This window comes from Propithecus coquereli, unplaced genomic scaffold (assembly GCF_000956105.1).
Source record: "Propithecus coquereli isolate 6110/MARCELLA unplaced genomic scaffold, Pcoq_1.0 Scaffold241, whole genome shotgun sequence".
Lineage (NCBI taxonomy): Eukaryota > Metazoa > Chordata > Mammalia > Primates > Indriidae > Propithecus > Propithecus coquereli.
The window spans coordinates 2830725-2854329 of record NW_012147964.1 but is presented as its reverse complement, the minus strand read 5'-3'; the positions used below and the strand labels follow the sequence as shown (position 1 = coordinate 2854329).

General features: G+C 63.1%; 1 protein-coding gene across 1 annotated transcript in view; it reads right to left on the bottom strand.

Annotated features, from left to right (window-relative positions):
• Positions 1–80: 80 nt before the first annotated feature.
• The window catches only part of PIP5K1C (phosphatidylinositol-4-phosphate 5-kinase, type I, gamma), a 25393-nt gene continuing 1868 nt past the window's right edge, over positions 81–23605 (bottom strand). The window contains exons 3-18 of the mRNA XM_012646150.1: positions 21219–21349; positions 20288–20405; positions 17117–17269; positions 15588–15887; positions 14416–14621; positions 12674–12757; positions 11258–11306; positions 10012–10096; positions 8384–8545; positions 7569–7707; positions 7383–7415; positions 6162–6263; positions 4554–4674; positions 3307–3384; positions 647–730; positions 81–387 (exon numbers count right to left, since the gene is read on the bottom strand). Of these exons, the coding sequence (XP_012501604.1) occupies positions 385–387; positions 647–730; positions 3307–3384; positions 4554–4674; positions 6162–6263; positions 7383–7415; positions 7569–7707; positions 8384–8545; positions 10012–10096; positions 11258–11306; positions 12674–12757; positions 14416–14621; positions 15588–15887; positions 17117–17269; positions 20288–20405; positions 21219–21349 (1848 nt within the window). The 3' untranslated portion in view covers positions 81–384. The remainder of the gene's footprint in view (positions 388–646; positions 731–3306; positions 3385–4553; positions 4675–6161; positions 6264–7382; positions 7416–7568; positions 7708–8383; positions 8546–10011; positions 10097–11257; positions 11307–12673; positions 12758–14415; positions 14622–15587; positions 15888–17116; positions 17270–20287; positions 20406–21218; positions 21350–23605) is intronic.

The window sequence follows — 23605 nt, the reverse complement described above, 5'->3', positions numbered from 1 at the left end:
CAGTGGGATGGAGTTTCTTCTTTTTCCACTTGTTTTTGTGTCTTTTTTGTTTTTTTCCTAAAAAAGCACACATGTGCTTCTGTCTCTGTGCAAAGAGCAAGGACCCAAAATAAATACGTGATTTGACGCTTGGGAAGGTCCCAGTCTCGCAGGTGCAGGCAGCTGACGGGGTGCCAGGGCCCGAGAGGCTTGGTGGCTGGAGCTGTCGGGGCGGAGGGGCTCGGCCGGTGGCATCCGTCAGGGGAGGACGAAGTCGGGCCCGGGTGGGCGGGCGAGGTCCTTTGGGGTCTCCCCAGCTCTGGGCCGCAGCTGGGCGGGCAGCGCCTCCAGGGAGCAGCCAGGGCGGTGGCGGGCGCTGGGTTCTGGGTGGGGACTGCATAGAAATTACTGCAAGAGGCGAGAGGGGCGGGTGAGGCCTGCGGCGCCAGCGTGAGGACTACCCTCAGGCCGCCTGCTGGGCCTCCTGCCAGGGACCGTGTGCTCTGACAGGCCCCGAGACACTCACCCCACAGCCACCGCCAAGTCAGAGAGCCCAGGGTAGGGCTCCAGGCCACCCGCGCCCTCCCGCCCCGGCCTCAGTTTCCCAGCCTGTCCCTGGGTGTCTGGGGGCTGTACTCTCGGGCCTCGGCCCAGGGGCCGCACTTACTGTGTCGCTCTCGCCGTCGGAGGCCGGCTGGGCCTGTGCGCTATAGTGGAGCGGGGAGTACACCCAGCTCCTCTCGTCAGTGGGCTGCAGCGCGTGCAGGAGGGGCGCAGACAGCAGGGTGCGGGAGGCGCGACAGGACAGGGAGGAAGGAAGAGACAGGAGAAAATAAAAGAGGCGGGTCCCCCACAGGCGGGACAGGCGCTCAGCCCTGGCTGCCCTCTCTGACCGGTGCACCTGCCCCCAACCTGGACGGCCTGGGCCTCGGCTCAGCAGGGTGGGCGGCAGCAGGAAGCGCTAGTGCGGTCAAGGTGGGCCCGAGACAGCGGGTGACAGAGACGGGAGGGAAAGGGGCAGGGGTGAGACCTGGGCCACCGTGTCCTCCTCCTCCTCAGCCTGGCGCCAGCAGCCCCATCTGCCTTCGACGACGGGGGTTCTGGGTGCTCGGGTGCCCACCCCGTTTTCCAAGCACCCAAAAGCCTCTCAGGACTTGGCCCAGCTGCCTGTGGTGGCCCAGGCACCTGGGCCTGGCCAAGGGACAGGCAAATGGTACTTCCCTGGTGTGCGTGAGTTGGGGGGGCTCCTCTGGCCCAGCCCCGCCCTCTCGGTCTGCTCCCACCTTCCTGCTCCCCACCCTGGGGCTGTCTCGCCCCACCCCGGCGCCCCGTGTGGTCTCACCGGGCCTCGACGCACACCTGCCCTGGCTGCATCCACCAGGCGTCCCTTGTTCCCTACACTTGTCACGGCCACGACCCAACCTGTCCCCTCCTCCGTCTGGTCAGGACAGCTGTCCACCGGTGGCTGGGCCAGCCGCCTGCGCCCGCCTCTTCTTCCTTTTCCCTTGGGGTCCCACCCACTGCTGGGGCCCGTCCGCCTGTGCCGATGCTTCTGTCACCGGGGCTGGTGTCTTCGCAGCCTTGAGGAAGGTCCCTACCTCCCCCCAGCGCCCCGCTCTGGCCGGCCCCCCCCGATCCCCTGGGCTCGCTGCCTCTACTTGCCTCGGGCCAGCTTGACCCTCCCTCTGCCCCGAGACCCCCCACCTGTGCCCGCAGCTCCTGCCAGAGCCCCGTCACCGGCGCAAGCCCCCCGGGCGCCGCGCATCTCCCTCCGGCCCGAGGACGGCTCACACACCGAGGCACCGAGGCCCCGGGCACAGGCCCACTCCTTTAGACGATCGCAAATGCCAGGCAAGAGCCCTGCCGCGGGAGCAAGGGGCTGGACTCCGCCTCCCGCCGGCCCCACAGCGCAGCGCGGGGGCCACAGTGATGGCTCCACGGCCATCACAAACGTGGGCCCAGAAAGGGTCCCCACCTGGACCCTGGGAGAGGCCGGCAGCGGCCATCAGCCCAGTGGCCACTTCAGAGCCGCCCTCCGGGAGGGCCGCCCCGGCTGGGCTGGGCAACCACCCCAGGGCAGGGACAGTGGACAACTGCACCCTCCTGCTACCGCACTAGGAAGGACAGAACAGCAGCTTCCCTGTCCTCCAGCAGCGGGCACAGAAAGGGCCCCTCAGTCCCCAGCGGGGCGGGCAAGGGAAGGTTGGGGGACAGTGGCAACAGGGATCCAGGATGGGGCTGACCCCACGGGGGCCTGGCCTGGGGCATGTCTCTCTGACCCTCTGGCCCCCACGCTTAGCCTCTGCTGCGCCCGCACCAAGGCCACCCTCTTCCTTCTAAATCAGGTGTTTGTCAAAATCCAAGGCAGCCCCGCTCTGGGCAGCCTCTGCAAACTGCTCTGCTACCGGGTGGCCCGATGGCCCGATGGCCGTGGGCTGCTGGGCTCACCCGGCCCCTCCTCCTCCCAGCAGAGCCCTGGGATAGCTCTGGGATCAGCCCTGGGGTGTCCTCCCGCCACCCCAGCAGACTTCCTGCTGCCAGGGCTGCCTGGAGGGGGCTGGAGAAGTGGCCTCCACCTCTGGGGTCAGCCCTGGCACATGTGGTGCCAAGAGGGGCCTACAGATGGGGCCAGGTTGAGGGTGGCCCCACACGGGGCCTTTTAAGAACAGAAGCTCCTGCTCCAGGCCTATGCCTGTCCTGCTGTGCAGCTCTGGGCAGCTCCCCAGCCTCTCTGGGCCCTTGATCACTGTTCACAACGACAACAGGCCCTGAAGCTACGTGGGAGCCACATGGCGCCCTGAGGGGAACTGCAGGGGAGTGTGGGGCCTGGGTTTTGTCTAAAGCATGTGCTCCTGCAGGCTCCCAGGGTAGCGAGGCCTCGGCTTCCCTGTCTGTGAAATGGGTATGGAGACGCCAGCTCCTCCCCGCCTCAGCAGCCCTCAGCTGCTTTGACTTGTGTGATTGGTCCCTGTGAAGTTGGGCAGACAGCTCTGGTGGCTGGGGACAGCCAGGTCTGGGCCAGCGGGAAGGTTCCACCTGGCGTGCCTTGACGTGGCAGGGCTGGCGAGGGGCAGAGGTGGCCCCGAGCCTCAGCTGTGCGCTGTGATGGTGTCCCCATATCAAGTGCCGCTTCAACGCGGGACTGAGTGACATTCTCCTGTGATGCACACAGCACAGCGCCCAGCAGGGCCAGCGCGGCTATGTCCCCAGCGTCCTTTCGAGGATGGGCGACGCCGGGCACTCTGTTTCGGGCCGGGGACCTGCAGCTCCCTGCTGCCCCAGGCGGGTGCTGCCCTTCTCCCCGGGGTGGCCGCTGCGGTCACTTACAGTGCCCGAGGAGCTCGGCGTCACGGCCCGCAGTCGGCGATGGCGGGGAGAGTAAATCCAGTACCTCCCATCCGTGAACTGCACGGGCGGTGGGCCGGGCGCGGAGGAAGGAAAACAGAGGACACGGATGAGGCCACAGGAATCCCCCCGGCCGGGCGGAGAGAGGTGGTGGGAGACAGCGGGCTGGAGGCTGGGGACAGGCGACTGCCAAGCGGGAGTTGGGGGGTGCCGGGTGGGGGTCTGGCCGAGGCGGCTCCCTTCTCTGCGGCCCACCCAGGTGTCAGGACACAGACACACGGTAGAACCGCCCCTGCCACCCTCCCACCACTGAGAGACCAGAACGCGCACAAACCAAGCCTGGGGACGGGGTGACGACGGGTGGGGGGACAGGCACGTGGCCCCCTCCACCCTCCTCCGGGGCCAGGAGGGGCACAGAGCAGGGCTGTTGGTTATGAGGCCACTGGGCGTGTGCCCCCAAATCAGGCCCTGAGCCCGGCGCCCCAGCCTGCCTGCTCTGGGGGTGCGGAGATGAGTGTGGGCAGCCGGGAACTGGGGGTCCTGGGGCTGCGGCCTCTGCCCCGACCGTTCCCTGGGGCTGTCTGACCCCCGAGCAGCGGCCCCAGGACCTGCCGTTGAGACTGGACGTCGCGGGCCTCCCCGGCCACCCCGCAGCTGCCTCACCCAGGCCCCCAGTGAGGGGAAGGAGGTCCCATGTCCCCAAGGCCAGGCACACCCTGCCTGGTCCAGGAGCAGCTGTGTGTCCCTGGCTGGTGGAGTGGGCAGCGTGGAGCCCTCCTGCCACAGGCCCGGTCCCCTGGCCCTTCTAAGGGACAGAGCCCACCTGGCCACACCCACCACGAGAGGGAGAAGATCTCGTCACCTCTGGCCACCAGGCTGCTAAGGACACAGGGCCTCGGCCTCTGCCTGAGCCTTCCCGTGGGGCCGAGTGTCTGAGGGCTCCGGACGATTCCCAGGGAGACTGAGGGACACAGCTGGGGCCGTGGCCATGGCTGGTGGCCAGGCTGTGGTCGCAAGCCTGGGAAGTGGGGATGGGGGCAGCCCTGGGACCCAGGAAGGGCTGGCCTGGCCGGCGAGGGGCCGTCCCGCCCTGCGTGGTGAGACCAGACAGAGAAGGCGGGTGCCCGAGTATCTGGCGGTGTCTGTGCTGACGGCGCACGTGCCCGACTGTGACGCATGGAGAGGAGAGGTCCGTGGACGGCCCGGGCGGAGGAGCCCGGGGGACTTACAAAGTAGATGTCGGTGGCAGGTGCGTCCTCCTCATCTGAGGCCTGGCTGGCGGGTTCCGAGGCCTGGCTGGCGGTTTCCGCTTCGACAGCAGCAGAGGCACCGGCCAAGGACGCCTCCACCCTGGGGACCGGCAGACAGGGAGTCCTGGGCGGGCTCAGGGCCGCAGCCGCCCTCCCGCCCCTCCCGGCTCGGGGTCCAGGCAGGGGCTGTGTCAGGGTGTCACAACTGAAAGACTCAGGCGGGTCCCCTGCTGTGCGCCGTTTCACACAGAACAGAACAAGACAAAACGTCCCAAGAAACCCCGCCAGACGCCGACTCCCGGAATGCCCTGCTAGCCCAGTGACCGGATTGGTGCGCCCCTGGGAGGTCACATTCCTTCTCTGAGCCTCAGTTTCTCATCTGTAAGGAGGGGAAACACGGTACTTGCCTCAAAGGGGTCAGAACCTCTTTCTCCTTTTCATCAAACACTCAGTACATGCCAGAGCTGGTTCTAGAGCCTTCTGTGAATGAACCCAATGACCTTCCGTCGTGGGGATGGGGAGAGGAGGCTGCTAACGCCCCTGTGTTACAGATGAGGAAACTGAGGCACAGAGAGGCGCTGAGGAACGTGCTTGAGGCTGAGGCTGGTGGCCAAGGGACAGGTGTACAACTTTCATCTCACAGACGACACTAAGGACTTGTTCTCCCTGCTGTGTTTGAGGTTCGGCTGTTTTTGGCAGAGACTGAAATTTTACACTGTAAGATTTGGCTAATGGCAGAGAGCACACGGTACCAGGACGTGTGTGTGCACGTGTGTGTGTGTGTGTGTGTGTGTGTTTAAAATACGCTCCCAGTGGCAAGGCCAGCCTGGGAATCTGCTGAGAGTGCTACACAAGGCCTCTGGGAACAAAAATAAAAAAAGCATCTAAAGCAAAAATCGTTAGAAAGGCACGAATCTGCCAACGCGGTGACAGAACCGCACACGCCGAGCAGACGAGACACAAGTGAAGACACAAAGGAGCCAGATGGTGACAGTGGACGAATTGGTCCTAAGAGGCTCCCAGGAAACGTTCGGAGCCTAATGAGAACGTGTGCTTCGTTCCACGTGTCTGTGGACATTTCAAACAGCAGGTTTTGAACTTGACCATTAGGATTTTAAGCTATTTTTTTTTTAAAGACATAGACTTTTTTAAGGCTACTTTTTTCAAATAAAAACTCAATAAAATTAAAAATAAATATTAAAAAAGTAAATGAATAATATCCTTAAACACTTGGAAGTTCAGAGATGCTCAGCAACCCTCCCCTGGGGGCTGTGGACACGGGCTGGGTCGTTCTCTGGGGAGGGGCCGTCCTGGGCCTGCAGGTGCTGAGGGGTGTCCCTGCCTCCACCCACCGTGCCAGGAGCTCCCCCCATGGAGCTGTGACAACCACAGATGTCCCCAGACATCACCCAGTGTCCCCTGGGGGCAGAATCACCCCCAGCTGGTTGAGAATCACTGCCTGAAAGGGGGAATCAAAAGCAAATCTATTATCTGTACAAAAGAACTACCTTGTGCTAAACCTCCGGATGCTGCTGTCTCTCCCAGGCCCACGACAGGCACCCCGACCTCCCGCCCAGCCGTACTCACCCCGCGTCTTCCTCCTTGGGGACCACGATCTCCACGCTGCACGTGGGCTCCACCTGCACCGTCACCTGCTGCAGGTCTTCCCCGTGCGGCTCCTCCTGGGGCCTGGAGGCAAGGGGGAGCCGAGCCTCAGTTTCCCTCCTCACTCCCCTGCCTCCCGGAGTGCCTGCCGGACCCCAGGTCCAGTCCTGCCGGGGAGCTGGGAGCCTCCAGCCTGGGCTCGGTCCCTCTGGCTGTCATACCCGGCCGGGGGTCTGAGTGGGGGGAGAGGCTGCCACCTGGGTCCCTCCTGTGACTCTGGCACTTGGCAGGGCCTGGGGTATAGCAGGTCCTTGGGGCACATTTACGGAATGAGCAAACGGCAGCCCCAACATGCTTGGGTGTCGTGGACGCTACCCACAATCCTGGGGGTGCCTGAGCTTGGAAGCCCAGGCCCTGAGGCAGGCTGCCGGAACATTCTGGCAGCAGACCTGGGCATGCACGTCCTCTCTGAATGGCAACCTGAGAGCAGAAAGGTGGCTGACTTGGGAGCCAGGCAGCTGGGCAGAAGGGAGAGTGGCTTCCCACCACTGGCACCTGGAGTTTCTTTCATTAGTGATTAGAAACCGACTGAGGAAAACAACACCCATCCACTGCCCTGGTGTTAACAAGAACACACCTGGGAACAACTGGAATGTCCCCAGAGGGGCTGGCTAAGTACAATGAAAGGAAGGGCCCGGCAGTCCCACGCCGGCTGGGAGGATCCCTGCCTACCAAGTGACAAGAGCAAGGTGGGGGTGGCTGCACAGACGCCTCAGTCACTGTCAAAAGGGAACCACACGCCTGGGAGTACGCTTGCTTGCGTATTCACAAAACATCTCTGCGGAGACGCAAAACCCATGGTCCCAGGGGTTGCTCCCGGGGAGGGATCGGCGTGGGCAGGAGGGAGGCATTTTACCACATTCCCTCTTGTACTTTTAAGTTAAAAAAAATTAGTAGAAGAAAAAAGAAGGATGGACAGGCCAAGCTGCCTCAGGTCCCCGGGGCCCCAGGGTGGAAGAAAGACGCAAAGTGCCCGGGAGGTTCCGTGCAGTTCTGCAGCCTGGCGGGGACTCGAACCTGTGCCCGGGACAGAACGGGCAGACACACAGAGGCTCTGGGTGGGGAAACGGGGGCTCGGGGCCGTGCAGGACTCTGGGTGAGACCGAGAGGAGGGCAGGGGCGGGGCGGGGGCTGGGGTCTCACCTGCCATCCTGTCCGGACGACTGCGTGCGCCGCCTGCAGAGAGACCTCAACAGGTGAAGCAACAGTCCCCGCCTACTGCAGCTGCTCCTAGCTGCCCCGCCCACCTGCACTGGCCCACCCACCTGCCCCGCCCACCGGCACTGGCCCCACCCACCTGCCCAGGCCACTCCTGGCTGCCCCGCCCACCTGTACCGGGGCTGCTCTGACGTCTCCGAGGGGGAGCGCTCGGGGATGGAGAGGGAAGTGGATGACAGCGTCGTGGCGATGGAGGCCGTAGTGGCTTCTTCAAAAGAAGGCGGCGTGCAGGGCAGGAGGTCGGGTCGGCCTGCAGGGAGGAGGCGGTGGCACCTGGCAGAGCTGCGGGCCCCTCCACACCGCCCCATTGGTTCCCCTAGGCTCGGCTCACCCTCGCGCCCTCCTGCCTCCCAGGCTCCCACCTGTGTCCCGGCACAGCTCTTCACAAGGCAAATTAGGGTGCATTTTCCCCTTGTGCGAAGGCTTCCAATAACTTCTTACAGCTCTCAAAACAGAATCCAAACCCCCAAAAGCTGGAGGGTCCTCCCCTTTCCTCTCTGTCCCCTGCTCCCTCTCTCCCCCTCGCACATCGGCTCCAGCTACGGGGGTCCCCCTGCTGTGCCTCCAACATGCAGGTGCAATTCTGCCCCAGGGCCTTTGCACAGGCTGTGCCCCCTTCCTCCATGCTATTCCCCAGCCTCCCTGTCTGGAGTCCTTGATCCCCAGGGCTGGGAGGACCTTCTGGACATCCCTGGTGACAGTGACTGTTTGACAGGCTGTCACCTTCCCAACATTGCCTTCTATGCTCTGTTCTCCCAGTGGCTCTTGCCGTGGACCCAGTCCCAGCTCCTCACTCCCTGGTGGCTCTTTAGGTCCCTGAGGTGACTGTGAACTCCCCTCCCCTGGGGGCGTGGCCTACCCTCTGGAGGCCTCACGTGGGCCCCTGCATCCCCCAAGTGCACCTGCTGCGCCGCCCTCGGGCTCACCTTCGTCCTCCAGTGTGGGGTAGCTGCGGGCCCCCCGCAGGTCATACTGTGCATCCTCCCGTTCACTGGGGATCTGGCTGGCGGAGAAGGCAGCCGTGGGCCCGAGGGGCTTGACAGCCAGCAGGGCCCCGCGTCCCTTCTTGGACGGAGACGACTTCAGGGCTGCGGAGGGAGGAGGGCAGGGTGGGTGCTGGCGCTCAGGGCTGCCGGGGCCGTGGCACAGCCCAGGCAGGACCCCCGCTGGCCTCCTGGGTCCTCCCGCACACACGGCCTGGTCTGCACTGGCACCGCCCACCACCTACTCCAGGGACCCTCTGCCCGGCCCCAGGCCAGGGGAAGCAGCAAAGCCGCTTCGTGCAAAGGCCGGCTCTGCCACGGGAGGCGCTGGGGAGCCGGGTACCAGGCCTGTCCACCCGACTGTCTAAGGTGAGACACGCAGGGACCAGCACTGCGTCTGCCGCCCACCCCAGGGTCCTCCTGACACGAGGCAGAGACAGCCACCACGCCTGCCAAGCTTGCCCGGGCCTCGTCCCCTTCCGCTCTCCGCCCGGCCCTGGCAGTGCCCCTGTTTTCAGTCGGGCACCGAGGACCTGGGGAGCGCTGGGCACGGGAGTTAGAGAGGCGCATGGCCCAGTGCGGAGAGCCTGGTGGCTGTGTGACCCGGGGACTGGGCAACAACAGGCTTGGGGGGCCAGGTGACACCCTGCTGTCCTCACTGCTCACCAAGCCCTTGTGACCTCTGCCCCCAGAATGGCCCAGCACAACTCCTGGTAAACAGCGGGTGCTCGGTTTGCCTTGCAATACCAGGGAGGATGGCCCAGGCGGTGGTGTGCTGGGAAAGCCTTAACAACTGGCTCTCTGGAGACACAGCCAGGCTGCGTGGTGGCCGCCACTTCCCACAGTGGAAAACACTGAGGGGAGGCCCCTGGCAGGGAGCTGGGGACAGAAGTGCTGGGCTGGCTCTGGAGCCTGCTCCAGGGGACTGCGCTTGGCCCGGGGCTGGGAGAGTGGGCCCCGTCTGCGGGCACCGGGCATTTGGCGTGCCCATTCCTGCTGCCTCCTGGAAGTGACCTACCTGTGGGCATGCACAAGGACGAGGCTGGGACAGCAAGGCCCGCGCCAAGACCACTAGTGCTGGCAGACACTGGCTGAGCACCTCCTGTGTGCCAGGCCTGTGCTGGCGAACCCCGAGTCCTGCCTTCCCTGCCCCTGTTCGCCCTGTGACCTCCCCAAGCACACCCTGCGGGGTGGTGGCCGCCTCCCTGGCACCCTAGCCAGGGACACGTTTCCTGAGCTACGGTGATGCTGTAGCAGCTGGGCCAGGCCCACCCGTCCTGTGTACAAACACACTGTACCCCCACGATGCTATGCAGGTGGGGAAACCGAGGCACAGAGGGGTGCTGTTACTCAAGACCACAGGGCCAGGCCAGGGCCATGCCAGGATTCGGGATGCAGGCTCTGGACCCCTGCGCCACACCCCCCTGCCGGGCAAACACCCGCCGACCCTGTTCCCTGGGTGAGACCCCCAGCCCAGGGCAGGACGAAGGGGCTCTGGGCTCAGCGCCCCCTACCTGGCTCTGGGCCCGCCCCCACCACGCCCTCCCGCCCCACCGGCTCTGGCGGCTTACAGGAGTTCTTCCGAAAGACGGTGTTGCTCATGAACTTGAAAAAGCGCTCGGCGTAGAAGCTGGGGCGGTGGACAGAGACCGTGTCCTGGAAGAGAGCAGGGGTGGCGGGGCAAGGTTGGGTCGGCAGCTGAGAGGGCTCTGGCTCTGCCAGGACGGCCCTGGACACCGCTGCGTGCTGGGCGAGGTGGGGGAGCTACCTTCCGTGTATCAAGGGAAGAGGTGGGTCTGTGGAGCAACGGCTTCCCAGAAGGGGACCCAAGGAGCAGGTGACAGTGGTTCTGTCAGGGGAGGGAAGCCGGGTAGCAGGGAACAGGGTGGGAGGGAAACTGTTTTCACTATAAACCCATTTGTATTTTTGAACCCCTTTTTGAACCATGTAAATGGGTCAAAGAAACCGGAGGACTTCTCTGAAACAGGGGTCGGCAGCGTCCGGCCCCACACCTGCTTTGTCAATAAAGTTTTATCGGCACGGGGCCTTGCCTGCTCTTGCACATTTCTGTTTTGTCCCTGACTGCTTTTGTGCTCCAAAGGCAGAGCTGAGCACAATTGGAGGCTGGTGTCCCCCAGGCTAGGCCAACCCGAATGTGCCTGACCTGGATATAAGGCGGGGGTCCAGCACCTGGGGGCGGTGGGCTCAGTGAATGCTGAGCCCCTAAGGCGGACACTCCTTGCTGTTCCAGGGATCAGTGTCTTTGTCGTCCACGACACGGTTCTCAGCTTTGGCAGACCTGTCATTTTGGGCTGGACCATTTTTGGTTGGGGCTGGGGCTGTCCTGGGCACTGCAGGTGCTGAGCAGTGTCCCTGGTCCCCACCCACTCCGTGCCAGAAGTTCCCCCAATGTGACAACCACAGATGTCCCCAGACATGGTCTGGTGTCCCTGGGGGGCTGGACCACCCGGCTGAGACTCCCCTGCTGTGACGTCACAGAATCCCTCTGGACACACAGCCTTCCAGAAGGAAAACGCGTTCCCAGACTCCCCTGGCTGAGGCGTGGCCAGGAGCCAGCTCCTCGTGCCTTCCTCCAGCTGGGGTGGGACGTGGTGGTCGGGCTGGAGGACAAGGACAACTCCAGGGGTGTGGAGCAGTGGCACAGACCAGGCCGCCTCTCCAGGACCACACAGCTCTCCCGTCTGCGCGGGCAGTGGGACCACCTTGACCTTCTCCAAGTCCAGAGCGCCGACCGCTATGGCACGGGGCGCCTGGCCTCTAACGCACATTCATGAACGAATGAATGAAGGTTCTCACCCCGTCGTGCACGAGAGCCTTCCAGGTGTGTTCCAGCTTCTTGATGAACCTGCAAAGAGAAGAAAACACCGGAATGTCGGCCCACATCAGCCAAGCCCTCGAGTCCAGGGGGTCTCACCAGGCGACTCTGCACCCCCCCAGGGACACCGGGCCACGTCTGCAGGAGTCTGTGGTTGTCAACTCAGGGTGGGGGGAGCTCCTGGCCTGCAGGGGATGGAGGCAGGGACACTGCTCAGCACCTGCAGGGCCCAGGATGGCCCCTCCCCAGAAGACGAGCCGACCCAATGTCCACAGCGCCCGGCGGACACCCTGCTCTAGAGGGACTGAGACCGCAGCTGCTGCACCAGCCAGAAGGCAGAGCCCCCTCGCTCTCCCTTCAAGGCTCAGGCTGAGCCCAGCCCCCTCTCCACTGCCTGGTGCTACCAGCCAGGCTGTTCCTCCAGGAGCTTCCCAGATGCCCCCCGGCTGGAAGGGAAGGTCCCTCCTCGGCACAGCCTCGTCCCAGGAGGAGCTTGCGGCTGCCTGGGACCTGGTGGCCCCTGTCCCCCTCACCCTGAAAGCTACCTAATCCGGCTTCCATACCCGAGGCAGGACCCTGCGGGGGACACGGACAACTGTCAGAAGGGAAGAGCTACAAAACGTGACCAGGAGGGCCCGTTTTGATGCTTCAAAAAAGAGAAGCCCTGGCCGGGCGCGGTGGCTCACGCCTGTAATCCTAGCTCTCTGGGAGGCAGAGGCGGGCGGATTGTTTGAGCTCAGGAGTTCGAGACCACCCTGAGCAAGAGTGAGACCTCGTTTCTACTAAAAAAAAAATACAAAGAAATTAATCTGACAACTAAAAATATATAGAAAAAATTAGCCGGGCATGGTGGCGCATGCCTGTAGTCCCAGCTACTCGGGAGGCTGAGGCAGAAGGATCGCTCGAGCCCAGGAGTTTGAGGTTACTGTGAGCTAGGATGAGGCCATGGCACTCTAGCCCGGGCAACACAGTGAGACTCTGTCTCAAAAAAAAAAAAAAAAAAAGAGAAACCCCAAAGAAACCGCCAAACGGGGGCAGCATCTCCTCTGCTCACAGCCCCTCCTGCGTACTGTCTGAAAGGTCCCTAACAAGCACGTGTCACTCTAAGGATAAAAGACTGACACCAGGGAGGAGCTCACTGCCGGGGGCTCACCAACAGCTGTGGCCCTGGCTCTAGGTGGCTATGGGGAGGCTGGGCTCCTGCTCCTTCCGGGTTTTTCCGGCATGTGTCCACGTCTGAGACCACACGGTTACGAAATCTGGTGTTGTGTGACGCTGGGTCAAAGACGTAAACTCGGTGGCCCAAAGTGAGAGTTTCTAGAACCCAGTCCTTGGATTCTCAGGGGCCCAGACGCCGCCCTGCAGGGCCGGGGAGGAGGGGCGGAGAGGGGCCACACCTGTAGGACTGCAGGATGTCGATGATGCCGATGTGCAGCAGCAGCCGCTCCCCGCGCCCGTTCACCGCGGGGATCCCGCCCATCCTGGGGAGAGAGGGCGGGTCAGCAGCCCGCAGAGCGGGAGGCTCCAGGCTCGAGGACCCACCTGCTGCCGAGGGCGGCAGCTCAGCCGGGCCCTCCGAGCAGGGTCCGGCACCTGGGTCAGCTGGGACAGAGACCCACTTTGTACCGCACACCCTACTGGGCGGGGATGCCCCTGCTCACCTCCCGGGCTCAAAGCAGGACGCAGGATGCTGCGCGGGGCCCCGGCTACGAGACTGGGCACAGGCCCCCACGCACCCGGACATGCACAGACACGCACGGGCACGCCCCTCGGGACCCCGAGCTCTCAGGTGCAGCCTGGGGAGTTAACTGGGTGCCCGAGGTGCGCGGTTAGTGAGGCCACAGGATGCAGCAGCCAACTGAAGCCACCATGGCCCCAGGCACACGGGCCCAGGCTGGGCGCGCCCTGCTCACTCTACACCACACACCGCTGGGCTCACCTGCTCCCCGACAAGCCCCACGAAGACCCTACAAATGCCAAAAAGGTCTGAGGGGGGCTGCGCAGGATCTCTGCACAAGCTGCCCCACCCCCGCCCCCCCACCAGGGCCCCAGGCCCTGCCCCTCCTCTGTCCCAGCCAACTCATGGCCCAGTGCCACCCACATGGGCTCCCGGGGCCAGGGTCAACCTTGGCTCAGTGCCCAGCTGGATACGTGCTTAGGACGGCTGCCCCCACCTCGCAGCCTTTGTTTCCTCAGCTGGAAATGGGGGACGACACCTGCCCCCTCCAGGGCCCCCAGGGACTGAACAAGGTAACACAAGCGGAGGCTCCAGCCCGTTCCTGCGTGGTTGGTGCATAGTGACCAGGCTATGCTGTGACCAGGGGACAATCTTGACACTGCTGTACTGTCAATCCTGCCCACCTGGGGACACCGGGCAGTGTCTGGGGACATTTGCAGTTGTCATGACCGGGGAGGGGGTGGTTCTGGAGTGGGTGGGGGACGCCGCTCAGCACCCCGGGGTGACCAGGATGGCCCTGCCCCGGAGAATGACCCGGCACCAACATCCACAGGGCCCAGGGGGAGACCCTATGAATGTCTCCCTGACCAATCACGGGCCCCCGAGCGGGGCGCCAGGCTGACCCCTCTCCCTGGCATCCAGCAAAGGTGCTCTGGGTAGATGCTCCGTGGCATCAGCCACATCTGTGGCAGCTGCCTTCTCTCTCTGTGCAATCAGATTCCTCAATCTCACTGCCCTGTGGGTTTTGTCTCTTGCCAGGAAAGGTCTACCCACACCTCTCTGTGGTCTTCCTGTGCCTTCTGCCTCGCTCCCCACGGCGGCTGCAGTTGAGGGAGGTTACCTGTGCCCTTCTCATGGGCATGGCCAATGGCCTCGACCCACCCACCGACTGATGAGAAATGCCCCTGCCGTCACACGCCAAGGCCCGTGGCCACCTGTGTTCAGCCTCTTGACCTGCAGGACAGCCTGGGTGGCAGGAGACGCTGCCCACCTCACCCCGAGGAGTCAGGCACAGATCGGCTCCTGGGCTCTCTGCTGCTCTACCACGGACGCCCTCGCCGAGCTGGCGCCACCCCCTCACCTGTTCTCACACCTGGCAAGGGGAGAGGACGGGACCAGGGGCTGGAGCCCGGTGGGGCACAGGGGAGGGGGACAGAACTAGAGGGCTCCCCGCCCACCTACGTGTCGTCGGACTCGATGGCCTCCCCGCGCGCGGCCCCGCCCTGGATGGACTCCATGGCCGTGGAGTACAGCGCCTTCTGGCCCACGGGCCGCTTCTCGTCCGAGGTGCTCTGGGCGCCCTGGGCCTGGCGCTCGCGCTCCTGTTGGTCAAGGTTGTGCACCCCCAGCAGCAGGCTGTAGTCCATGATCTTGAAGCTCTCCAGCACCTGTGGGAGGGGCAGCGTGGTCAGCCGTGCCATCCCCAAACCCCAAACCGGGTGCACTGGGGTTTGGGTGACCCATCCCACGCCGCGCGGGGCCCTGGTTATCCCGAGGGACTAGGGGGCCGCGATCACCCAGGGCGCCAAACGCAGATGCTGGGCCCTGGAGTGCAGGCTTCTGACCGGATGCCAGCCCGCCCCTGGGGCTGGGACAGGGACTTTTCGGGACTTTCCCAGAGAGGGCCTGAACTTACTCTCCCACCCCCCCGGCCCGAGGTCGAGGACAGGCTCTGGCTGGCGAGACAGAGCTCAGGCTGTGGACACCCGGGGCTCAGGGCCAGGCCAGGGAAGCCATGAGGCCCCTGAGTGTCTGGGCAAGGGGTGTGGGTCAAGTTCTCAGCCAGCGCACACAAAGGGCGTGGGCGGCCCCAGGCTCTGCCCCTGCCCAGCTGGGCCCCCACCCCTCAGCTCTAGCTGCTGGGGCCCTGAGGGGAAGGGACACCCATTCTCACTGCAGCTTGCTGGCCGGCAGACAGTCATCTCGTTTGACGGGAAGGGAAACTGAGATATAGTGAGCCCCAGCGGCTGCCTGGGGCATACTGGGCTTGTGACTGTGGCATCCTGAGGCTGTACTGTCCCCAGATGCCATCGTCACCACGAAGGTGAGTGACGTCTGCAGAAACCGGCACAGACACTCCCGACCCCCAGGTCTCGGTTTGGAAGCAAGTTTTAGGTTAAGGCCCCAAACTCGGGGTCACACGGCTCCCATCCGGGGCGGGGCCCGCAGCTCTCTGGGAGGGGCGGCTCTGGGGCGGGGCGGGGGCTGCTGTGGGTGGGCGGGGCCGTTCTGGGCAGGGGGGCTGCTGTGGGCGGGGCCGGGGCTGCCGTGGGCGGGGGCGTGGCATGGCTGGACTGCCGTGGGCGTGGTGGGCTGCTGTGGGCGGGGCCGGAGCGGCCGTGGGCGGGGCTCACCAGGCAGTCCCGCTGCAGCGTCTTGACCAGCGCGCTGAAGGTGTCGGCGTCCAGCAGGAGCCCCTCGGGCATGTCCTGCATGAAGTCCAGGTCCTTGTAGGTGGGGATGCTCTTCTCCTTCTCTTTCTTGCTGGCGCGCCGCTTGTAGGTGGAGCCCTTGAGGTCGAATTTGAGGTGCATCTTGACGACGCGCGGCAGCACGTTGTTCATCACCACCACGCGGATGTTCTTGCCGCCCGACTGCACGCAGTACAGCCCATAGAACTTGGGCAGCAGCGTTCGCGGGTTCTGGTTGAGGTTCTGCGGGGAAGGCGGGGTGAGCGCCCTGCCCAGAGCCCCTCGGAGAACCGGGACGCTCCCGGGATGTCCCCGCCACAGGGAGGAGCCCCCCCCCAGGTCCCTGCTTCCGGGCCCATCGGGGCAGGGTTGCAGACCCCGCCTGGGTGGCCTGGCCAGCCCCACCCCTGTTTTTGTAAGGCTTCCAGCTGAGGGCGGTTTTTCCATTTTTAAAAAGTTGAAAAATATCATAAGAAAAATAGTATTTTGTGACATGTGAAAACGATGTAGAATTCACACTTCAGCGTCCATAAATAAAGTTTTATTGGCACACAGCCGTGCCCATCCGCTCGTGCTGTCCAGGGCGGTTTCTGCGCCACCAAGGCAGAGCAGAGCGGCGCAGACAGACACTGCCCGGCTCACGGAGCCAAAGACATTCCCTGTCTGGCCCTTGACTGGTCACGTTTGCAGAGCCCTGATCTAGGGGATCCCGTGTCCCACCCTGAGCATCACACACAGTGGACGAAAGATGCCTCAGAGGAGAAACTGAGGCACAGGCTATGCTGAGCTGCCCAGAGGGGCCAGCAGCAGCTCGGGCCTGGCCGTTCAGGAGGTGCCCACCCTTGTCTGGGCGACTACCCGACCCTGAGGGCCAGAAAGGCAGCCCTGCTGTCCGCAGTTCCTGCTCCTCTCTCCTAGGGCCCGGCGTGCCCTTTTCTCGAGGGACGGAGGTGGATGGCGCTGCCTGCACGAGCAGGCTTTTGTGAGGCGCCAGCTGGCGGCCCGTCCCCCTCATCTCTGCGACTGAGTCACCCTTGGGCCGCTTGGGCCTCAGTGGCGGCTGAGGGAGATGCCGCCCGTGGGCTATTTTGGGGACCCACAACGCTTGGGAGATGGGCAAGGCAGGACTGGGCAGCCAGGCGGGGACCCCCAGCCCTGCCCAGGGTTGGCCACCAGGGCCCTCAGCTGCAGGAGGTGAGGGTGGTCCCGAACACCTCGTGACGGGGCCCCCGAGGGCAAGTCTGTGAGCCTGCCCAGGAGGGGCCTGGGCCAGTGTCGCCTGCCTACTCTCACCAGCCAGGGGAGTGGGGTCGGGGGAGTGGGGCTGGGGACAGAGTGGAGGGGCTGTGTGTGGAGGCAGGGGGTGGAGGCAGGATGGGGGCCAGGGGAGCCTGGATCGGGCCCCGCCAAGCCTTCCCCGTCCCCTCTCCTCCCCCTCCAAGGCCACCGCCCCACAGCTGGGCGCCACGCACCATGTAGTAGCCGGGGAGCAGCTTCTGCAGGAACTCGGCCTCCTTGTGCATCACGGTCTTGATGATGAACTCGTCGTCGCTGGTGACGTAGAAGAGGGAGCCGCTGGCGCCCGGGTTAGAGAGCTCGATCAGGGGCTCGTTGCACAGGGAGTACTGAAAGGCAGAGGTGGGCGGGCGGTGAGCGGGCCTGGGGCCAGTGGACAGACAGCCGGACAGACAGACAGACGCTGCTCCTCAGCTGCGCGACAGCCCCAGGAACTGGTGACCGTCAGTCCATTTACAGATGAGGAAATGGAGGCTGCGGGGTGGGTGACTTGCCCACACCAGGGATTGGAACCGCTGACTCCGCAGCCTGAGTTAGCAGCAGACACCTGATTATATCGCGGTGCCCACACACCTGGCCAAGAAGTGGTCCCAGCCCCCCTTGCAGCTGGGTGTGGCCCCAACGGTAGCTCTGCCCAGTGAGCTGCGAGCAGAATAGTGGAGTGACCTTCGGGGAAGGCTCCCGGAATGGGTGACAGACAGGTGGGATGCCTGGTTTTATACCCTTTTCTCTGTCCTATTTTCCTCCTGGAACACTGATGTGACAGCTGGAACCCTAGCAGCCATGGGGGGACCATGAGGTAATCTTCAGGATAGAAGCTGTGTACCAGTGGTGGCAGAAAGAGAAGCCGTGTCTCTGATGGGCAGTCCCCAACCTGGCCCCCAGCACACCCCAGCCCTCGCTCCCCACCTCTCTTCCCCACTTTCCCCCTCACTGACATTTGTTTCCTTGCGTGTTCACTGTCTCCCTCCCCCACATGCCCCTCCCGGCCATTAGATGGGACGTTCCATGGAAATAGGTTGTCTGGGCAGTTTCTTTGCTGACACACAGCAGGTGCTACATTTGTTAAGCGAGACAGTGAAAATGAGACCTACAGGCTGTGACCCTGGGGCACTGAAGTACTTCTGGGGTTAAGGCTGTTTGGGTTGGGCTTTCTGTCCCTCACTCCCCTGACATCCTAGCTGATCGCTATGGGTATACATGGACGAGGCCACAGGGACTCCCCAGAAGCTGAGTGTGCCAGGCCTGCTGCAGCGGGAACGCCAGGGGAACAGCTGAAGATGGACACACAGGTGGTTTGTGAGTGACGCGTGCCGGCCCCACCCCATCTGGGAAGAACGCTGAGTACTGAGTGGGGGGGGCGTCCCCCTAGGGTTAAGGGTGGCAGTGAACGGAAGTGCGGGATGCCACTTCTGGAAAACAGCGGTGCGTCCTCAGAGACAGACACAGCACCGCGCACCCCTCCAGGTGCAGAACACTCTGCCGGCTCCACCGCGGCTCCCACCATGGTGGGAAGCGGCCAGTTCCCGTGGTGTCCCGAGGCGGAGTCGGTGGGATTCACATGGTGCTGGCCGCAGGGAGTGAGGAAGCCGCACAGGGAGGACTCAGGTGGAAGCGAGAGGCGCCCAGGCTGCAGCCACTGCCAGGTCCGGCCATCTGTCTGTCCTTCCTCCACCCACGGTCATGAGCCACAAATATCCACGGAAGCCACAGAGAGCCCACGCCGGGCTGCTCCATCCTCCCCGCCGTGGCAGGAAGCCTCTCCCGGACACAGGCACGGCAGTGCGGGGCGAGGGCGGGTCCCTCCTGGGGCTGGCGCCCTGCCTGCGTGGTGAGGAGGCCCCTGCAGAGCGTACAACCACTGTCCTCAGATAACCTTGGATGGGGAGGCCACAAGCAGCCTCATGTCCCTCCACTGGGCACGTGTCATCGCAGCCTCTGCAAAGCGCGGTGGGGAAGGCCGGGCTGACATGCACAGTGGAGAAAGCTGCAGAATGGGAGCGTTCAGCCTGATACAAAAGAAATCTGAGAGAAAAAATTCTGGAACCAAGCAGCTCATGGCAGTTGCCCATGGGGAGCAGGCCACATGCGTGGATTTCTGAGTGGGGCAGCAGCAGGACAACTGGGATGGGACCCCTTTGCTGGGGGCCAAGGATGGGGGCTCTTGGTGGCCATGCTGCTGTGGGCTGACAGAGACCCACCTCTCCGTGCTACAGCCAACCGGCCGGGGGACTGAGGCTGACCGTTTGCAGCCCCCTCAGCTGACCCTCTGCCCTCTGTCCCCTTGGCTGGGGGCGCTGTGGCCTCAGCTGTCGGACTGGAGTGGAGCCTGGGCAAGCCCAGCTCCCAGAGCCTCCACCTGTGTCTCCGCTGCTCCAGCTCAGGGACCCCGGGCCGCACGGGCGGGGACAGAACATATGCCGTCGCGTCCTCCCGCCGCCGCTGCAAGGCCACACTCATGCCGTGGCCTGGACAGAGGCGGGGGGCTGCTGCCTGCCCAGCACTGGGGCCCCGAGGACACTGTCGCCACCTGGGATGAGCACCAGCCAGGCTGAAGGGCCACCGTGCAGACCTCTGAGGTGGGAACTTGCTCTGATTGGGTTCTAGGTGAGACCTAGGTGTCCCCTGCCTCTGTTTTTGGTTGTCTGCTCCCCACTAAGGGACGTTCACCCTGTGTCCCTGCTGCTATAAACCATGGCATGGACTTTCACTTCTGGCAACCTGACGACCGGTGTCTGGGCAACCCGGGGGCTGTTTCTACGCAAGAACAAATCACTTGTCTTCCAGTTGCTGGGACACTGCAGGCAGAAGCCTGGGCCCCAGCCCTGGCGAGGGGCACAGTGACTCCTGGGTACCCAAATGGGGCTGGGGTCCTCCGGGGTCACGTGCACCCCTGGCTGGGGCGAATGCTAATTATCTCTGGAAGAACGCAGCCTCCGTTGAGGACACAGGCTCCCCCCAGACTAAGAAAAACCAAATTCATAGATAGTCAACGACCACCAAAGACACAAGCGAATGAGACACCATGCGGGAGAGCCCAGTTGCAACGATCAGACACAGGGTTTCAAACGATACAGACCCGCTTGTCGACAGATTTTAAATTTCCCTCTAACACAAAGTTTTAAAACAATGATCAGGAAGATTTGGAGAAGGACCACACAGAGCCTTTAGACATGGAGCTCTGAGGAACGCAGAGGCCGCCTCGGCGAGCGCCCAACTGGACTGTAACCCTAAGCAAGGAACCGGCGGAGCTGCACCCATGCGCCTGGCCTAGGGAACCTCTGAGACCACAGACATGTGCTGTGTTACGCGGTACTTTGTTACATGGCAGTAGCTGACACACTCACCAGGTAATCATCCGGCCGGATCCCAAACAGTTCCCGGAAGTAGCGAAAGGCGACAGGTGCATAGGTCTTGAACCGGAAGTCCTGGAAGTGGTGGGCAGGGGTGAGGTTGCTGCCTTCGCTGTGGAGGAAGGACAAAGACAATGTCTGTGAGGGATGGTGGCACTTGGGCACCTCTCTCCACTCCTCCCAATGGCCCTCCCCAGGCCCAGGGCAGCCAAGCCCCAGCTGCCAAGCCCCAAGATGTCCTCCAAATGGCCCAATCCCACAAGCAACATGGGGCTCCCGTTGGGACTGTCCCCCAACAACCATTCCCCCTTCTCTCATTAGCAACGGAGCCCACAATGTTGGCTAGACACATGGCTGCCTGGAGTAGGGAGTAAGACCTCACTGCCTAGCCTCTCTTGTAGGTAGGTGTAGTCATGTGACTACACTCGGCCAATGAGAGGTGAGGGAGGCAGGAACAATGTATCTTATTTCCTGGTTGTGCCCTTAAAGGGAATAGGCATGTTGCTCCCCTTCTCCTTCTCTTTCTTCCTGCTGCTGGAATGCAGATGTGATGGCAGGACCTTGGGCAGCCACCTGGGACCGCTGGTGACAGAAGCTACATGTTGAGGATGGTGGTGTGGAGCCACCTTCCCAGCCCTGGACTGCCTACTGGTATTTTTACATGAGAGAATCAACTTCAACCTTTTCTTTTTTCTTTTCCTTTAAAACCATGTTTATATTGAGTCTCCCTGATTGTGCAGCAAACTAATATTCTGACTGATGTGGGGTCAGAGCTCAGAGCCAAGGAGACGCCAGGAGAGGCCTGGCGCTATTCTCAGCAGAGAAGGGCACTCAGAGAACAGGCTGTTCCATTTGAGAACAGCGTCTGTCCGGCGGGCAGGCCCCCAAACCCCAGGGCTGCTGCTGCAGCATGCGCCCGGCCCACCTGGGGAAGAAGATGCTCTCCACCACGTAGAAGTCCTGCATGAGCACGTCCCGCTCGGGCTTGGAGCTCAGGTTGCCCACAGTGTAGCCGATGCCCAGCTGAATGGCGCCTTTCAGGGTGGACGAGGTGGTCTGCGGGGAGACGCGGCACATCAGGACCCCTGGGCTGGTCCCTGCCACAGCTCTGTATCCCCTGGGTATGCTGGGAGGGTGGGGGCTGGCGTCCAGCCTGCAGCTGACCCCCAGAACCCGCCCACAACCTCCCTGGGGCCCCCTGCACAGCCACCTTCCAGAACTGTGACCATCCTGCCGCCACGGTGCAGGGGAGGGAACCCGGCCAGAAGGTGAAGCCACCACCTTCAGTCCACACGGCACAGCAGCAGCTCAGCCACGGCTGACACTGCTTTGTACAACCCAAGGCCTGTTTTCCAGGCGTGTTCCGGAAGGCCCCAGCATCTCAAAACCACCCAGACTGCACGGGGTTTTGTTTTTTAGGGTGGCACATTTTACAGAGCAATATCAGAATCACACTCCTTTCCACAGACCCGGGTTCCTTCTACCCGCTTTCTGCGTGGCAGGAGGGGCTGGACATGACGGTCCCGGCCCTTCTGGGGACGCTGTGTGTGAGACAAAGCCTGAGCACACCTGGGCAGCACTTGCTGTTTTTCTTTTGTTTTGTTTTTTGAGACAGAGTCTCACTCTGTCACCCAGGCTGGAGTGCAGTGGCGTCATCACAGCTCACTGCAGCCTCCAACTCCTGGGCTCAAGCGATCCTCCTGCCTCAGCCTCCCGAGTAGCTGGGACTATAGGTGCCACCGCCTGGCTAATTTTTCTATTTTTTGTGGAGATGGGGTCTCACTGTGTTGCCCAGGCTGGTCTCGAACTCCTGGTCTCAAATGATCCTCCCACCTCGGCCTCCCAGAGTGCTGGGATTGTTGGCCTGAGCCATGGCACCCTGGGATGGGGCCTGTTATTTCCATCGCCAGCATCGTCAATGCTGTCACCCCTGTGCGTTCTCCGTAATGTGTCCATCCTAACATTGAGGAAGACACCTCGGTCTCCCCATCTCTGACTGGCCCCCAGCACTCCCACGGAGGGTGCGGGAGGCAGGGAGGGGGTTGGAGTTGGTCTTTGCCAACAGCGCAAGGCCTTCCCTCTGTGCTCAGGCGCCTGGCCCTCAGCTCGCCTCCCTGCTAAGCCACCCACAGGTGGGCCCCGGCCTGGCCTCCGTGTTCCCCTCCCTGCCGATGCTGTGCACCGAGCAGACTTGCACAGAGACCCACAGCAGGAAGCTCAGTGCTCCTGGGCGTCGAGGAAGAGCAAATCAGAATCACAAAGAGACACCGCGTCTCGCCCACTGGGTGCCAGAATCACAGAGACGGACGATCGCAGGCGCTGGTGTGAGAAACCGCGGGCCTCGCGTGCCGTGGGACTGTGAAATGGTGCAGCCGATGGTGCGGCTGCTGTGGGAAACAGTCTGGAAGTTTCTCAAAGGTTAAACGTAGAGCTACCCTGTGACCCAGCAGTGCCACTCCCGGGCACGTACGTCCACGAAGAACTTACAAATGAACGTTCACGGCAACATCGTTTGCAAGTGGAAACAACTCAAGTGTCTATGGACAGGTGATGGATCAACACAACGTGGTCCCTCCACGCACCGGACTATCACTCGGCCACGAGAAGGGACGAGGCTCTGACACAGGCCACAGCGTGGAGGGACCTTGAGGACATCGTGCTCAGTGAGAGACGCCAGACACAGAAGGACACACAGTGTGAGACTCCGTTTACATGAAACGTCCAGAACAGGCAGAGACACAGAGACGGGACGTGGATTCGTGGTCGCCAGGGGCTGGAGGGGATGGGGGTGACTGCTGCTGGGGGCGGGGCTTCCTTTTGGGTGGTGGGAATGTTCTAGAGTCAGACAGAGGTGACGGTTTCTGTGAAATACCAGAAACCTTCTCCTGTACACTTTAAAGGGGTGAATTATACAGCGTGTGAATCACATCTCAGTATAGCTGGCATGTTGAAAAAATGCAACCGAGGCAGGGGTGTGAACAGCAGTGGGTCACACCTCCTGCCCACACGGCCTGGGCCAGAGTGTCCCACCCTCGCTGTCCAAGGCCATGGCGGGCTGTGAGCCCCTCTGTCTAGACGAGGTGCTGCCCAAGGTCACAGGACTCTGGAGCCGCTGGCCTGGGGCTTTGCCCTGTGGGCAGCATCTGACTCCGTCCGACCCCCAGCCCCCAGCGAGGCCAGCACAGAGTGGGAGCCTCACCAGGGACCGAGGTCCACAAGAGCATCTGCCTCCAGCCAAACACAGCGCGGCCCACGCCGAGCCTGGGCAGACCCCGTGTGATCATGGGAGCCCCTCCCCTCCCCCGTCGCCCC